The 11,274-nt window shown below is 50.0% G+C and overlaps 1 protein-coding gene across 1 annotated transcript; it reads right to left on the bottom strand.

The window, feature by feature from the left end:
* Nucleotides 1–483: 483 nt before the first annotated feature.
* On the bottom strand, nt 484–9,790 carry LOC126556630 (uncharacterized). Its single transcript, XM_050212015.1, has 2 exons — nt 9,710–9,790; nt 484–2,258 (listed from the first exon to the last, which is right to left on the bottom strand). Exons 1-2 carry the CDS (start codon nt 9,746–9,748, stop codon nt 492–494), a joined length of 1,806 nt encoding a protein of 601 aa, XP_050067972.1. The 5' UTR covers nt 9,749–9,790; the 3' UTR covers nt 484–491.
* Between the last annotated feature and the right edge of the window lie 1,484 nt (nt 9,791–11,274).

Below are 11,274 nucleotides of genomic sequence, written 5' to 3' on the forward strand. Positions count from 1 at the left end.
TTGTAACGCCACCGTCTAACGTAACATCTTGTTTTGGGTATTGGAACTGTTATTGAATGAGTAAGGAAGAGGGAAGCTACTAAATTCGGAATTCCGTTTTGAGCATTTCATAACTACTAAAAGCAGGACTACTGCCTCTGCCCGAATGCTTCTGTCGAGTTGGTTAGGAATATGGCATCAACTACATCTGCATGTACAGCTTCCAACCCGACATCTTGTTTTCCCTACCTATCTCACTCTCTCACTCTCTCTCTCTCTCACTCTCTCTTTCTTTCTCTCTCTCACTCTCTATCCATCCCTTTCTTTCGCCCACTATCTATATCTCGCTCTGTTTATTATATTTTAACCTTCATGTTTCTATCTCCGCTTACATCCATGCTGATCTGCTCATCGCGCCCATATGACTGTTTTCTATTTTTTGGCTACGTATGACTCGACTCCAGACGTCTTCGGTGCAGCTAAGGATTTGCCTTTCTCTACCGGAAGCAGCTTCATAGGGAAAGAAACTTTAACAGTGCGTCATATATCAGGCGCGGATTAATGTCCGAATCGGCCGTGTAGCGAACGCCTCGCAGATTACCATCGTTGTGCGACAGTACGCCATATTCGCCGACTATGAAACCGTCCGGAGTTTTCTCCTCCACCCGGTACTTGCGATAGTTGCGCCCCTCAACAACGTACCCAACCTTCGAGTCGTCGCCGGAACCTAGTACCGGTGCTAGCGTTTGCACTACGGGGCCTACCGGCGGCTGGCCGGCAAACCCATCCGTCTGCTGCGGTTCGCCCTGCTGATCCGGCTTATCGAGTCCGTGGCTTTGCTTCGGGACAAACTTCCCGATTGCGTTATGGATCGAGCCAACGTCTTCTCCGTCAACCGTTGGTGCATTCAGCTGGTCATACGGGATTTTGTCCAGCTCGTTGAAAACCAAACGTACCGATCCAACGGTAGTGCCGGCGGACATTGTCTGTGTGTATGATTCGGTCGTGGTGGACTCTGTTGTAGTTGGTGCCATAGTTGTCGCTGTCGTCGTCGTTGTAGTTGCAATTGTCGATGGATCGATTGGTGAGTAAGCCGTTTGCCAATAGCTGGACGGTTGCGAGTAAATCTTGGCCGGTTCCGAATATATCTTCGCAGGCTCGGAATAGATCTTCGCTGGTTCCGAATACACTTTGGCTGGTTCGGAATACACCCGCGCTGGTTCAGAGTACACTTTCTCCGGTTCGCCGTACACCTTGGCCGGTTCCGAATACACCTTCGCCGGTTCAGAATAGAACTGCGCCGGTTCGGAATAAAACCGTGCCGGTTCGGAGTACATCTGCGGAATGGTTTTCTCCCTGGTCAGCTTCAACTGTGCCTTGCGATCGCTCTCCAAGCGTGGCTCATCGTTTACATCCCTCCAGGCTGAACCATCTGCAGGCTTTCGGTCACGATAGCTCACCGCTTGGAAGGAGGGTCCACCTTTAGACTCTTGCTTACGCTGTGTCCGGTAGCGCTGGTGGGATGTACCCGGTGGGGCCACCAACTTCGCGACCGAGGAAGATTCGCCTTTGGCTGAGTCGGACTCTCCTTCCTCCTTGCTTATCGTCGGTCCGAGCTCCTCAACCGTTAGCTCGCTACGATGCGCATTCGAGTGACGAACAGGAGACTCTTCCTTCGCATACTCTACCGGTTGCTGGATCGCTTTGGCACGTTTTGCATACCGTCCAACGGTCCTTACCATTGGCAACTCCGTCTGTGTCTCTTCCTCTACCAACATCCCACCAGTCACCGTGCTAATGTCGTCCTGCGGTGTCGTCAGCTCTGTACTCTCGCCGGTGGTTCCATTCGCCTCCGTCAGCGGCGTCGTTGGCTCGCCGTCAACGAGCCACGAGGGTGCTACGGTAGTAACCGGATCAACTGAATCATTCACCAACGCCACTGGCTCTATCGTCGTTGTAGCCGGCGGTGTCGTACTACTACTATCACCGCTAGCACGCTGCCCACCCTTCCTGTAACCGTAGAACCGTGTACTGCTCCGGTCCAGATCTTCCTGGGACGTGAACAGTGCCTCGATCGGCAGTATAGTGTCATCGTCAGTGCTGGACTGATCGAAGAAGAAGTGTCGAAACTTGCGCAGCCCACGGAAGCTCCGGGACGGTTGCTTAGGTGTGGCAGCCGTTTCGCCGTCGGTCGGTTTCATTAGTATCGATAGGAACTCACGCCCAGATATGATGTCACTCGGTGCAGGAACGCTGCCTACGCGAACGATGGCCAAAATCTAAGGAGAGGAAAAGTTGCAGACTATCAGATAAGATGCTTCTTTGGCGTTAAATTATGTTAGACCAACCCTCAATTATACATATGTCCTCAATTTTTTTAGTTCGAGGTATTCTTGGTAGGCAATTAAAGTAGCTACCTCAAATTAGACAAATATTGAATGCGCTCATTGACTCTTCATTTACATTTTCAAAGTCAGTTAGCTATCCTTCTCTCATGCTAAAAAATTGAGGTAATCAACTGATCTTATTTGTGTTCCGAAAACCACAACAAAGAATTAATTTCATGTCCGACAACTCCTCTGAGCATCAGAGTGCGCATCACTAAGCTGCGTCCTCACATTAATAGCTAATCCATTTCCTGTTCTCCAAACGCACTCTGTGTGGAAACAAATGACATTTGCAAACTAATTAGTCAATTTGAAAACTACTTCCCGCTGAGACCACAACAAAACAAAAAAGGTTAATTCCTTCGCGTTGCATGACGTGCCCGGTGTAATAAAAGCCCTCCTAAGCCTGTCAAGGTTTCGGCTAAATTCCGGAAACAGTCTAGAAAGTGCAAGAAGATGGGAGCTTTTTTTTTGTGGAATGATTGGATCTTCCCGGTGTACGACTGCGGTGTTAATTCTTTCGCCACCGTTCCTCGGCGAAGAAGGCGAACAACGGTGCTGCTGGCTGATGGTATCTCTCGGCAAAGTCTCACCGTACCCAGCGTATACGGACGCCTCGTCGGACGAGGAGTGGTCAGGGCGTTGTTTCTGGTTTTAACTGCAGGTTTTATTGTTTCTTGCTCTGTTCCGTATACGCGCATATTTCGTCTCGTACGACGTACGTTCCGTTCCGAATGGCAAAGCTTACCCTCTTCCTTTCCAGCTCCCTTCGAGCGAGTGTTTCAAGCTGCTGAGCTGCATGAAGCTCGCATTGGCAAAATGGAAACTCACTGCCGACCGACCGGACTTCTATAACAACAACAACGACGCCCAATATCCCTTCGGTGAGCAGTAACGTATTGGAGTAGTCGTGCACTCTAGCAGTGGGCCTCGCGCAGTATAAACAAAGAGAGGCTCACACGCCAACTCCGTTCGAGCGGCCAGTTTTGATGCCCGCGCGGTACGCCACAGCAGAAGAAGGCAACATCAGCAACGAAAAGCCCGAGGTGGATGCCTAAAGTAGAACGGCCTACACCACAGTTGAACGAACGGAGCGAAGCGCAGCGAACGAACAAATAAAGACAGAGCGGAGCAGAGAGGCTGAGCAAATGAGCAGGATCGAAGCGATTCGCCGCAATCGCACACTGTACGAATTTGCCGCAGGGTACAACAAAATGGCAAAAGGAAAGGAAAAACTACCTTCCCATCAGCACCAACTTCAAGTCTCACACCTCCAGCTCTCCTCTGCCATGGGTGCGAGCAGCACGCAAGAAGCGACCCATCCCATGCTGCAGGCCGACAAACGCGACCAACAACAAAACCATCCAATTTCATGGCCATCCAAGGCCGTTCAATGTCGTTACCGTAGGCACACACGCAAAATCTTCGTGCCGGTGAACCGCGCTGTGGATCGGAACTGGGCAACTCGGAAGGAGAAACTTGCGTCCGCTTTTCATGAGCAAATTTTTCGGACGTCCGTGATCAGCGCAATTTCGGAAACTGGCCGGATCTCCCAAGCCGTAGAATTGTACAGCATTAGTTGCACCCGGAATCAGCATGTGCCGCCATGATTAATAGGTACACCGGGATTGCAACCAGGGCAGAAGAAAGAAACAGAGCACACGGACCAAACAACTCCCTGTTCCGTTGCAGTGATTCATGCCAGGTGCAAGGCGCCCAGGCGACAAGCCACACTGACCGTGTTCAGTGCCGCCGAATCGTGCAGCGGGAGTGTTCGGGTCCCGAGCCTTGCGCCAGGAACTACGAGTGCTGCGGTGCCTTTTTCGAGTGGCACCGGTGGCCTTTGCAATGGCCTTCGCCATGTTTGACCACGCGGGCGGTGAGGCTTTTGTGGGACCAGAACCACATTCGCGGGTTCACATGAATGGGCAATAATTAGCTGTGAGCGGTAGCGCACACGGCCCACCGCTACACATATGCGGGCGCGTGGGCGTTCGTGCTGGAAACCCTTCTGCAGAATCCATTCTGCAGTGGCCCTGAAATGCTTTTGCACAGCGGCCAGTAGCCGGTGGTAGCCGCAGTGTTCGCGCGCGTTTGACGAGCGGAATTTTCTAACGACACTGCAGGAAGGGGAGGTACGTCGGGTGTTCGCTAAAAGCCTGAAACCTGCCGGATACGTATCAATGAAGCAAGTCTTGGCCGGTCAAACCGTCGTCGGGGTCCATTGATGAGCGTTCGCCACCTCAGGACGCAAGACCGCTGTCAAGGGCTTTCATTCCCACACCCAGGTCTCGGGATCTCGTGTGTCGACCAGCGTTTCAACGCCATTAATCACCGCGTGTCGGGCCGTACGCTGCCACCTGATTTCCGCACCGAAATCGCCCATCGATGGTAACGATTTTGATCGAGTGAGTGGTGGTAGCGTCATCGCCAACCTAACCGGCAATTAAACGTACCAATAACTTCCTTCACCGAAAGCGGCTGGCTGTGTACGCCCGATAGTCTAACATGTCACATGGAAATCGGAATCTCTTTTTATCTCGCACAAACACACGATCGTACGAACTGATTTACGTCAAACGCGCATCAGAATAGAGTCCTGGAATGAATGCAGAGCAGAGCATAAGTAATCTTTGGCACTGAAACTACTTCCAAAAACCATTAATCATGACGCAAATCATCCTTTTTGCGGTGCTGCAATCGATCTAGCGTGTGACGTATTTAGACGCGTCCTGCCTGTCAAAAGGAACATTAAAAATTTCGGGTGCGGCATCGTGATCGTGCCGTCACGCATCTAAGAGCCTAGGCATCGCTGGCACTCTTCGGACCGTATTCCAGACAGTTTTAGGGATTCCTAAAGACTAGTGCGAAATGTCACTGACGCGGAGCCTGCGTTCTTGAGCGTTTTGTTTATGTGCGTGTTTGCGGACGTGACTTTGACTCCGTTGGGCGACGTCAGAATGGAAAGTATCGCATTACTGCAACCCAGCTGCAATATGCCAACTTGGGCTTCGGCGCCGCAAGAAGTCGGCAAGCAGAAAGTCTGTCAATGTCAGGTGGCGCAAACACCAACAAAAACGCAAACCGAACGGACGCCTCGTTGAGTGTGGGGAGAGTGCAGAGGGGGGAGGGGGTGGGTGTACTACTAGGGTAGGGAAACCTAATTTCTTCGGTAACACTACCCCGGCGCGAAGGCATCCGATGCGCGCGCGAGCGCACGCTCGCTAGTCTCATTTCGGTTAGGCCTTGCACTCGATGCCAAACGATACGCGAGAGAATCCTCCACGCGTGCCAATGCGGCGGTTTGAGACACCTTTTGCGATGATGGCATCTACATCGGGCGTTTTCGCCAGAGACTTTCACTACTGATGCGCTTCACATTCCAGAGGGATTACACGCTAGGATGAGTTGCTGAGATTAAATGCTTTCGATAAACGTCCGCAAACAGATTTATTTCCGCCATTTTTTTTTCTCGTTACCACGTTGGGTTTTCTTCGCCATCGCTAACATGTCACTCCGAAAAATTTGTATTGTGAAACAGGCTTGAATCTGGTTTGATTAGCGCGACAGTGACAAGCCGATAAATCCATCAAACGGCGATCGTAAATTTGTATGTGTCATATTTTTATTGTGTTTTGTTTACGTCTATGAGTTTGAGTTTCGCGCATGAATCGAGCAGCCATCAAAATACCAGTAGCCAAACCGAGAAGTGACAAAGAACAAATTCGAAATCTTAACCTTTGCGGTTGGCCCCCGTGCCCCCGCTACAAAGTGTGAATAATCGAAAGTGTAGAAGGAAGCATTTAATCGTGTAGAATTAATATTCCCCAGGACAGTAGTATGGCAAACGCGCGCCATGTTTGCTACCCCCGTTCGTCCAAAGGCCCTCGCAGAGAGTCACCAAACGCGACCGCACTAATTACCATTTTTGCACACTAAACTTTATCGTCCCTTCTCATTCGCCTCATTCACCATCCCTCGCTAGCTTCTAGTTTCTGAGTCGCACACTTCCCTTTGGCGGCATAAGGATAAGGAATTTTGGGAGTGTTCTCACTTGGGCTTACGGTTGGACCGTGAGAAACACACGACTCTGTGCCGAGTGTGATTATCGCTCCATTTTACGGTGCTCCCACTCACCTGTTGCAGCCGGTCCTTGTGCGTCGCTGCTAAACAGTCAAGCGCCACCATTGCCCGCTGCGAAAGATTCAGCGATAAGATAGCGAGATAGCTTGGTGCTCACCCGGGGTGCGAAATTAGCCACAACTACTAACGTACAACTTCGGGCGATCGGTATGTGTGTGTGTGTGTGTGTGTGTGTGTGTGTGTGTGTGTGTGTGTGTGTGTGTGTGTGTGTGTGTGTGTGCGTCAAGGTGAAGCTGTGAAGCTCCTCAAGGAGTTACGTAACGTAGGCACAGTTTAGCTAGAAGCAGGCCGGGCCTAGTAACCTGTAGGTGATCACCAAACCAATATATCATGAAAAGAAACAAGATCGTCTGACAGGTCCTTGCATTTACTTCCTAGCCGCTTCCCAATCGGTCTAACATTGGTGGCGCGTGTCAACCACGGTGCGTCACATGCGCGTGCCATCAGGCATGATGTCATCAGGAATTCTGCTGCTACGGTGATTCTTACGGCAGAGTGTAGTGAAAGCTTGGTAGAAACTTCGTAACCGTAAGTCCACACGATCTGGATATACTGTAGAGTGATTTTCGGGAACTAAGCTGCTCTACTACTGCTGGGCTCTATTCTTGGGACCCGAACAGTGCAATCTCGGGGGACGGACACACACACACACATACACACACATACCAAACCAGTATTTCCTTTCAAGTTCACAGCCAAGCTTTCGCTCTTGCTCGTGTACAACGCCCGGGTAAACAGTACAGCGAGAAGCGGTGCTCAGGTCCAACCTATCGGGAGGGACTAGTAAACTTGTCCAACAAACAGCGTTCGACTGCAACACGCCTCTGCGTTCTAATTCAGCGCATTCGGCTATGGCTCACAATAGGACGGGACCTCTTTCATTTCAACCAGAGATTTGCCTCTCTTTCGCTGGCTTCCACCCTACCGGGGGGAGAACCCAGAATCTGTGGCTGTGACTTGGATTGATCCAGTTTGATTTTTTGCCTTCTTTGCATTCCCTTCCCATTCAGGTTTTTAGCAAGGGTTTCTTTATATATATTTTTTTGTGTCGATTGTCACACTACTAGTGCCGATCGGCTCCGTAACTGTTTCCTCGTCATATCTGACATATGTACCGTGATCACCGATCGATCACGTGATCCTATGAGCTTGACGGATGACGTACCTGGACCAATGACTGCCCAGTGCCTGCACAACATGGTGTGTGCTCAACCATAGGCAGACTACGATGTTGATCAAGAACTAACGCCCTGCCCGTCCTGAAAAACAATACACTTTCCAATATTTCGCTATACTTTCCATAATGTGTGGCCATTCTTGTGGTAAGTGATCATCATATACGTTCTACCTCTGCTTCATATTAACACCGCATATCTTTACGATTAAAAAAAAAAACATCTATGAAATAAAAAATGTCCCACCCCATCCAGCAAAGCGGAATGGAAAAGTGAAAGTCACTCCACCCGCGCGTGCTCGTACTCGCGTGAAAACCGAACTGACGGTTTTGCCCTTACATATGCAGGCTGTTTCGATGTCCGTGGTACAGTTGTGGTCTGCTCTGCGCAAACAAAAATTCCTTTCAAGCACCGAAACAAACAAAAAAAAAATCAATGAACCACACATCGGGAGGGATCGACATCCATTGAGCCATTTCTGTTTCCCTTTTTGCCTGCTTGCTAAGATTGGATGATGTCGGAGGTACGGGGAGGGGAACTTGGCGAAGAACGGGGGAAAATAAGATCAAGGTTGAATACTAATTAGTTCGCGCGGCAGCACCCAAGTTCCTCCAATTGAACGGAACGGGGCAAAACACCAACCAACCAACGAAACAGCAACAAAAACAACCAGAACGGACACGTTCAGTTGGCCGGTTGGCGTTAACCACTTACCGTTCGCACAATAAATAGCAACGACAACAAAAATCTACCTGTCTCGAATCCTCAGACAACCACCGTTCGATACCAGGAACCTTCCATTATCAGGGCGAACCCAGCTGGTGAAGGGTGATGAAGACGCACGTTGGCCAAATTTGAAAAGTTCTAAACTCCTTGGACGAGCAGTAGGCTCTACCTTGGAGTTCCAAATCATATTTTTGGCGTATATTTTTTAGTTGCAATACATGTCGCTAGAATTCCTGGACATTCCTCGAAGATCATTGGCATGTGATGAAAATTGTCCAGGGTCTCCATATGCCATGAAACTAGAGCTACAATGTTTGTTTTTTTTTGGTTGCTGGCGAAGATGGCAGGGTTTTTGAATACACGCCGCTCAGCTGGTCAGCAGAAGTAGAAGGTCACGGCTAGGACACGCTTGCATGCATCGCAATGCAGTGCATGCAACCGGCGTATGCTTTCACCTACCGCACACACACACACACACAAATGCCGTGCATAAAACAAGCACAAGCGATGTGCGAGCAAGAATGTTGCATCCCGCGTCAACGCGTTTGCACAAAAACATTCCGAGGACTCGATGCGCGTTCGCTCGGAACCGATCGGAACTGGCAGGTTCGGTTGGCCATGTTGCTAGGGCAAGGTTGCTCGCCAGATCTTCATCGGCTCACCGGACGCCAAGATGTGTTCCTGCGACATGTCCCATCCTCCAAAATGTCAACCTGTCAGCTGTCACTGTCGCAAAACCCCCTAGTGCACTGAGCAAACGGGGTAGGATATTGCAATGGCATTCTGGCGACCACACACACACAAAACCGCATGCGAGCATTAGAGACATTGGTCTTGTTCCTTCCGACTGCTGCACAGCTCCACTAATTGATGTCAATGGCGGACCAAAACGGAGCGAGCTTGCGTTTGCGGGGTTTGCGTGTTTCGCACCAAGCTAGAAAACGCACAAAGTTGTGCGCAACACTATTTCAACACCAACACCCTAAAAATAAAAACGGTGTGTGTGTGTGTGGTCCAGGGTCCAGGAAGCGGGAGAAAGTTTTAGTATCTCCAAAACTCCTGTGCCCAAATCAGCCTCAACATCCCGAAGGTGTTCGATCGGATCGGATACTGGGGTCGCCATTTTTGGTGAGTATCGCTCCACGGGCGGCAATGACTGACTACATCCCACTGAGTCACCACTGCCCGTGGTGCTTTCCCACGGTTGTTCTCGTTCTGTTTGGGTATTTTTGAAGAGTATGTCCAGCGGGAAAATCCCTACCACGCCATTGTGTCAGATTTCTTACCAATCGAACTTACCATTAAAAAGCAGACAATCGAGGTAATGATCTGTTCCATCCTCCCGGCGGTCCCTGTTGCGGTGATGTGATGGGGGTATGCGAGTAGAGTGAGCTAGCTGGGATGGGGGAGAGGTCTTGCAAATGTTCCGCGCTGTGTATTGTCTCCAGCTGATGAGGACGCGTGGGTCCCCAAAATTGTCGTTTATGGCCGTTATTCTTCCGCTTCGTTTTATGGCGGAACAAATCCAGGCGGGCGTTTGAGAGGAGTGTGTGTTCGTACTGAGGGGATTGCGCGCAATGTTTCCTTCTGTTGGCACCAAATTACTTCCCGTTTGTTTGTAGAATCAGATGAGGAAGTACGGCAAAGAACTGAAACTTCGTTTTCGTTGGTTTAAAAATCCTGAATTATATGGTACGAACCAACAGCAATCACAAATAGTAATATACACACCAACACTCACTTACACATACGCACACATATACACGCTTATTTTCTATTGCTCTCACACGGTGCACAATGTATGACAGTGAGAAACAAGCAAGCGAAAGGCACGAAAGGATAACACTAAAGGATTACACTGTCACGTATGCGGAAGCACAAATTTCTTCTATTCTTTTTTCTTTACAGTTTGTCGATTTTTGGAGCCACCTCTGGCACAGTCACGGACCAGACGCTAATGCATTGCATTCTTGAGAGCTGAGCAAGCAAACGCGAGGAAGTGGTTATGTTGAAAACCGTCTAAAGACAACAACAACAACGCGGTCCGCTTCTGCTGCTGTTGTTCCTGCTCCGGATGTGCTTCTACTAGCTGCTCCGACCAGAAAACAGAAGGCATTACCCTAATACCGTAGCAGTGCGCGGGCCCAACCATATTGCATTCTGCACCGACCAGCCTTAAGCCAGGATCCAAGCGAATCAATCCTCCAAATATGTATCTCTATCCCAAGCGATCCGTTCTTTGCCTGTCAAGGTTGAGCTCGTCGTACGCGTTAATGAGATTTGATTGATGTGCTGCCGGAGATTCCTTTGCTGTCTAAGAACGCCTTACGCGCCAGATCATGTACACCCAGCTATTGGGGATGATCGGATGCGGATGTCCCCAAAAATCTGTTTTAGATCTCTCTAGCTCTAGATATCTCTTCCCGTTTGCGGTTGATAGATAGTGGGCTGCTACCGGTATATGAGGCTTCGGTGTCGATCGGCTACAGCAACTTCCCACGATAGTTCGGGTCGCTTCACTCCAGTATATCGCCACTAGTCCACCCGGCTAAGACGAACGCACACCTTTCTCGCGAACTACCGATATCAGGCACATGAATCGAACCTCGCCGCAACAAAAGCGATAACAGGCGCGAGTACTCCTCTGCGGCTCGGAGCGATCCCGAGGCATCTATTCTACAGCGCGGACGATTCAGCACTGACAAATGCTAAGTGAAACAGAAATTAAATTGGCACGATATACATATTTTGTTTCCATTCTCGCCACCGCTGCTGCTGCTGGCTGGTTGCTGCTGAGCGGGCTCCACCCCACTTCTCCACCAGCACACACCACACCTGTCACTATTGTACGCGCGCGTTGTTTG

Source organism: Anopheles maculipalpis, chromosome X (assembly GCF_943734695.1).
Source record: "Anopheles maculipalpis chromosome X, idAnoMacuDA_375_x, whole genome shotgun sequence".
Taxonomy (NCBI): Eukaryota; Metazoa; Arthropoda; class Insecta; order Diptera; family Culicidae; genus Anopheles; species Anopheles maculipalpis.